The sequence below is a fragment of the Apodemus sylvaticus genome, chromosome 3, assembly GCF_947179515.1.
Source record: "Apodemus sylvaticus chromosome 3, mApoSyl1.1, whole genome shotgun sequence".
NCBI classification, from domain to species: Eukaryota; Metazoa; Chordata; class Mammalia; order Rodentia; family Muridae; genus Apodemus; species Apodemus sylvaticus.
In genome coordinates, this window is record NC_067474.1 from 33,409,356 (window position 1) to 33,416,161 (window position 6,806).

Below are 6,806 nucleotides of genomic sequence, written 5' to 3' on the forward strand. Positions count from 1 at the left end.
TTCTCTCCTCTCTCTCTCTTCTAGCTCCTCCTTTCTCCCCCTCCCTCCTTTCCCTCCCTTTCCCACTCCTACTCCTGTCTCTCATTCTTTCCCTTTGGCTTCCTCCTAACTCCCTTTCAAGGGTCTTAGGGTTTTGCAAATGTAGGTCAGGCTAGCTTTAAACTCAAACCCTTCTGCCTCAACCTCCCAACTGTTGGAATTATAGGCATCTCCCAGGTCTTTTCATTGACTTCTACTCTTACCTTTTCTCATTTAGGAGTATCAGACTCTTATGTCAATCTGTTAATTGAATTTCTTGGGCTCTTTGCTGTTGAGCTTCTTGTATAAAATTTACTATTTGTTAAAAACTGTTTCCATCTTGCCACACTCTTACAAGTGCCTTACAAGAGCCACTGGGTGTTTTAAGGATTTAAAAATAAGATTTATACAATGCATAAAGTGCTTTACCACTAATAAGATGATTTTAAGGACTGTTATTTCTTAACTTTTCCTTGATCCATATTTCATAGACCAAGAAATTGAGACCTGGAAGGGTGGTGTGTTCATGTTTTTCGTGCCAGGAAGTCTGTTGCTGGACACAGGCATGACTCTTGTCCAGTGTTATGTTGAACATCCTGACCTTCATAATCTGACTTCTAAAACACTTCAACATTTTCTTCAACCCAAACTTGAATCTCATCTCCAATTACTGCAATGCTACTGCCAGACTCTTGCCTTTTGTTTTCTTGTAACTCACTGGCGTCCTCAGCTGCCCAGAATGTTTATGTGTCTTAAGCTGTCCTCCAAAGCCATCTGGGTAAATATTCCTCAAATACTATTTTTCAAGTTTGGTTCACTTTCATGCATAAATTGCAACCACTTTTTTCATTTTTAATTTTTAGTGATTTTTTCTTACTATCTGTAGCTAGATAGGAACAGACATTTTTTTTTTCCAGGAAAATCAGATGAAGGGAATTTGTGAATGAAGGAATATGTCTAAAAGAGTGAAAATGTTTTGGACTTGAAGTTTGAAAGAAGGACAGGCAGAGGTCAGCTGACACTGTGGCCTAGTGGAAGCCACTGTGGTGCTTTGGAAGGATGATAATGATGTGTACACATTCTAAACTCAAAACAAATGAAAGAGCTAGAACGAGAGGCACAAATTATGTGCAATGGTTTAGAGAAAGTCTGTGGAATAACAGCCTATCTCCTCCATGCAGTTTTACTCTTTGTCACAGAATTTATTCTTTAATGTGTGTGTGTGTGTGTGTGTGTGTGTGTGTGTGTGTGTGTGTGGTGTGTGTACAAGGAAAATTTTTAATATTTTTTATCTACCATATTCACACTCATCCAGCACTAATTTTTGTCTTCAGGTAATTATTATAGTTGTATTTAGTTTCTTTTAAATCCTTACACATTCTTTGCAACTACATAACTTTTTAGATTTTTTAAGACATTTAAAATGATCTATCACCTTTTAAGAGGCCAAGACATACCATCTTCTACGTGGTGCTCTCTTTGCTTCATTTGCTCCATGGGCCTCAGTGAGCTTTCACTTCCTCTATCTTAGACTTGCTTCTCTGGGTTCTCATTTTTTTTCCAGCTGTAAAATATTCCATTATAAGAATGTCCCTAAACTTAATTATGTAGTTCCCTACAGATGGACAAAAGTGATACCTACAAAGGTTTGGATTAGAATATTCCTTATAGGCTTTGGCATTTGAATACCTGGTCCCCAAGATGGTGGATGGCATTGTCAAGGGAACCTAAGGACATGTGTCCTTGCTGGAGGAAGTACTTCACGGGGGAGGGGGGCTTTGAGGTTTCAAAGCCTCAGTGTCGTTTTTCATTCTCTTCCTCTGCTTTCTGTTTGGTGTTCAAAATGTAAGCTCTCAGCTTCAACTCCAGCTGCTACGCCTCTGCTATCATGGACTCATCTCTCTGGAACCAGAGCATCAGATAAACTCATCCTTCTTTAATTTGCCCTGGTGATTGTATTATATCACAGCGGTAGAAAGCTAACACAGCATCCATTTTTTGCTATTCCAAAAACTATCACAACGAGGAGTATTTGCACACGTGTCTTCTCACATGAGAAATCTGATGGGATATGGAATCTCCAGGCACTGTTTTTATGTATTTGGGATTTTGATGAGATCTTCTTCATTGCCCTCCTTCAGAGTTTATTTTTAGTCATTTCATTTTCTGGAATGAGAGACCTTTCTCTTCTCGGCAGGCACTATATCTTTTCCATGTTTACTTCTTTGGCCCTAGCTAGAAAGTGTTTAGTGTATGGTGGTTGCATTAGTTGCTACTTGAAGGTAAAGTTGGAGAAAGATTAGAGATCAGTCCCTTTAAAGAGACCCAATTGTTAGGACTATAAAGAGTGTGGCGTGCATTCCCTTCTGTGGCAAGGTGAAAAATGTGAAAATCCTATATAGAGTCTTGTCCACATCTAGAGACAGCACACACTTTCATCGTGCTCAGAAAAATATTTATTTCTAAACTTCAGGTATTACCATCTCCGTCTTGTCTTTTTCTAAGAGCTAAGACTATTTGCACAAGTATTTGCTATTGAGATTCTGAAAATAACGTGTTAGCTTTTAGCATAGTAATAGCTTCCTTCTTTTGTTCCCGGGAAAGGCTGACTCAGTGGCTCTCATGACTAGTTCCTGCTTGCATTAGTCAGGGTCAGCCTTGGAATAGGTGAGTATTTCTGAGCACATTTGCTCAATTACACTCACCAGCCTGCACAATCCTGACTATGAAGACTCCTAAAGTTTTCCTAGGCAATTTTACTTTGTGCCTTCTAAACTTACTTGAAATACTTTGTCTTCTTTTTCAAACAGCCAGTTGCCATCACATCAGAAGATGTTTAAACATGACAGGCTTTAGAACAGTGAAACAAAATTAGCCTTTGCCAAGTTAGCTTTTCTTTTGCAAAATGCACCTGCTTCAACATCTCACTTGCTGTGAGAGCAAAGTTCTACCTTCTCTTCTTTATCCACAGTTTATATAGTGCATTCTTCACTAAAGTAAACAGAAGTCCTCCTGCTCTTAATTTACATCCCAGCGAGTGCCCTTGCCTGATTCTTAATCCTGAAATAGCTCAGGATGTTCCTGCATATTTACAGAAGCAACAAAATACATTGCTTTTCGGAGCTATTTAATCCCTAACATTCTAGAAGTGAACTAAGTAGACAGTGTGTATGGTTTGTATTAGCAAAATGGAGTTGACAGAAGAACTATGGCTTCGTTCTCACTATATAAGGTGGTGTGCGTGGAGAGCTCCAAGGCATCCCGTGCTCTCGTTTGACCTCCGTGGACACCTGCATGCCTGTGGCATACACATACACTCATGTCAGTACACACATAAACACACACACACACACACTTTAAAAATCCTTTGCATTTTCTTATTTGAATTTTTCAGCATCTATGATAACTCAAATGTGGTTTACTGATATTTTGATTGTCAGTATTTCTGGGTATCTCTAAATAGTAGTCTGGCACACTGGCACGCAGAATCATGTATGGTTGGAGGCAATCATGAGATTCTGTTGGGTCAGTCTGTCCTGAGTTCTGAGTCTGTGAACAAATATCTGGACATATAATAATTGAAAACAATACATATTGAAAAGAAAGAGAGAAAACCACAAGGTGTCATTATTATAAAGCAAAGATGCATGCGGCAGGGTTTCTTAACTAGGATACAGGATGCTGTTAGGTAATCCACTGTCTCTTAGCGATGTTTGGGAAGTTATGCGTGTGGGCACATGTACAGAAGTATCCTGAGGTCTCCAAAAGGCTCTGCATTCTTTTCTTGACATTAAAGACACTACATTCAGCGAGGTGACTATTCTAGGCCAGATAGATGCTATATACATTTCCTTCTTCCCTTTTGCTTTCAATGCAATTTTTTTGGCTAAAAATTCCCATGGCAAAAAGTCTTGTAACTTTAAAAACAAAACAAAAACAAAACACCCCCCCCCCAAAAAAACAGATTTGTTTCATTTTAAATTATGTTGTGTGTGTATATAAGGGGTGGGTATCTGCATGTGAAATGTGAATGCAGGTGCTCTTGGAGGCCTAAAGCATCAGATGTCCCCGAAGCTGGCAATATTCAATGGCTGTGAGCTGTCCACTGCAGGTGCTGTGATCTGAATTCAGGTCCCCTGTCAAAGCAGAAGTTATTCTTAACCACTGAGCCATCTCGCCAGTCCTGGTGGTAACTTTTAATTCTTGATTTGTATCCTCTTTCCATTTTCTGCCCTAGAATTATTTCTCTGACTTTGATACAACTTCTCTGATTTCTCTCTGAAATTTTTTTGTGAGCAGTATGTGTTTGATGTCAAAAGACATCTTAATTGTTGCTTGGATTTAAATTAGCATTTTTATTGCTTGTAAAGGCTTCACTCAAAACTATATAAAATTTATCCAAACAGCTGACTTCTCTTTAAGTGATCTGCCCCTTGTTAAGATTCCTGATTTTCCCCTACCTTAATTTATACATGCATTTCTATAAGTAATTAACATTTTCTAGTCACCAAACTCCCAACCGAGTATGTTGTTTTTGGAATTATGTATCATTGTTTGTAGTCAATAGAATTATCATCTGAAAGATCTGTCTATACAAAAAATATCAAGGGCAAAGCAGGGCTGGTCTCACCTTGGGCATTTAACTCTGGCTGTAACTAGTTCCAACTATACAAGAATGATCTCAGTTCCCCTCAGCCTTATAATGGAGCCAGAAAAGTCACCATCAGACTTTTTTTTTAATACAGTTTGTTCCCCCTCCACATCTACTAATTAATTCCTTTTCTAAAAGTTTTTCTTAGTGCTTACTTACGTCTTCTAGAATAATCCAGATGCCTCTCAAAATGAATACGCAAAGCTGTTTTTATTAATAAAATGGTTACTGATGCATATTCTTGGTTAAACGCTTGAGAAAAATGTCAATTAAGGAAAATTATCATATACTGAGGGCTTAGCTATTCTTCCTTTAGTAGCTAAATAGGAATTCTTACCAGGTGCCTATGGGAGGGCTTTCGAGGCTCAGAGCCTGGAGAAACCAGGTCACTAACTAAGATGTAGCAGAAGTCAAAGTCAGGATTTTAATGCAGGGTAGATCCTCCACACGTCTGGCTTTCCCTTTTCAGCTAAAAGCAAATCTCAAAAAAATTCTCAAATCATTACTGAAAAACTGGAGCTAGACAAATATCTCCCCAAACCAAACATATTACCTGTTCCTTTTTTTTTCTGCATAGACTCTAAGCAGGCTGGTGTAGGTTCTTACTTTTAAATAGGGTTTGTAATTATGTGGATAAAAATAGATAGGAGAAAAGTAACATGGTATTTTAAAGTACAATTATCACAATGTCTTAAAAATGCTTTTTATTGAGATATTACAAACCAAGTTAAAAGATGAATGTACCATCTACTCTAATTGCAAACCATAGAAACATTAATACGCTTGAAAATATCTGCACCAACTTCGGGGACACTGTGGGTTTCTGGGTGTCAAGGGTCTCAGGCGATGGTTATCCCAATCACCTGGCTTATTCATACTGCATTCACAATGGAAGGAAGTATTAAATTGTATGTAGAGAATATGGGAAACAGAGACCTTTCTTCTCATCACCAAGGTTCCTAAACCACAGGCCTCTGGGCATCTGAGCTCCAGGACCAAGAACCTCTTCAGGACTTCTGCCCAGGAGATCACAACCCCTTCCCTTCCTTCCAGAGAGCCACATCATGTTTGTTTGTCTGCTTTAACGGGACGAGTGGCTTACCTTCCAAGGTCTCACACTGCACTAGGTTGACGTAGTCCTGCTGAGTTAAGAGGCTGGCTTTGCATCCTCGCACCAGGCCCTCCAGGTAGCCATGGTCCACATTGAAGAACAGCTCTGCAGTCTCAGGCATCTTACTCAGGCTAAAGTGGCTTGAGTCCTGGATAGCCACTGAACACTGACCCTGGTCCGGGAAAGTGTGGGTGTTGTGGTTGCTCAGCTGATAGTCAGGGTGCTACTGACTAGTTTGCTCCAGTTTCAGAGGCAGTCAAAGCAGTGCCCGGGTCTTGTTTTTACAGCAACAGTGAGTCAGCCAAATGGTCTAAATGCACCAGAGAAAATTCAGTCAGGAGGAGAGGCAACAGGAGGGGGTCCTGGAATCTCTTCCCTCAGTCCAAGGTCATGCCCAGTTTTGCCAATGACACTAGGATGTTGTTATAAATGTACCTTTTCCACATCAGAACATTAACTATAAGTTACATTTATTTCATTTTGGGGGGACTATTAATGTGAACAAATGTTTCTTATTTTTTGAGACAGGGTTTCTCTGTCTGGGAATAGCTCTGATTGTCTGGAAATTCACTTTATAGACCAAGCTGACCTCAAACTCTCAGAGATCCACCTGCCTCAACCTCCAAATGGCGGGATTAAAGGCATCAGCCACAACACCCGGCCTAAAACTTTCCTTTTTAAAACACTGAAAAATGTTGGGAGTGATGGTTCATGCCTTTAGTTCATAGCGCTTGAGAGTCAGTGCTTGAGGATTCACGAGTTTGAGGACAGCTTGGGTTACAGAGGGAAACTCTTCTATCAAAAAGTAAAATAACCAAAAAGCATTTAAAAAAGAAAACAGCAACAACAAATATTTGTAGACAAAGGAGATAATTCTGTGATATGGTGTATTTGTTAAACAAATTAGCAATGTCTTGAAGTTGCCAAGGGCTGCCAGCTATTTCTTAACCAATCTATAGTCAGAGCCTTACAATTGCATAATAAACTGCTACCTTTGCACATTTCTGCAGATGATTACACGCTCCT

At 39.4% G+C, this 6,806-nt stretch overlaps 1 protein-coding gene across 1 annotated transcript in view; it reads right to left on the minus strand.

Moving 5' to 3' along the window:
* The window catches only part of Atp6v0d2 (ATPase H+ transporting V0 subunit d2), a 48,718-nt gene extending 42,817 nt beyond the window's left edge, over positions 1-5,901 (minus strand). Inside the window, exon 1 of the mRNA XM_052175439.1 lies at positions 5,772-5,901. Within this exon, the coding sequence (XP_052031399.1) occupies positions 5,772-5,901 (130 nt within the window). The remainder of the gene's footprint in view (positions 1-5,771) is intronic.
* Positions 5,902-6,806: the final 905 nt, after the last annotated feature.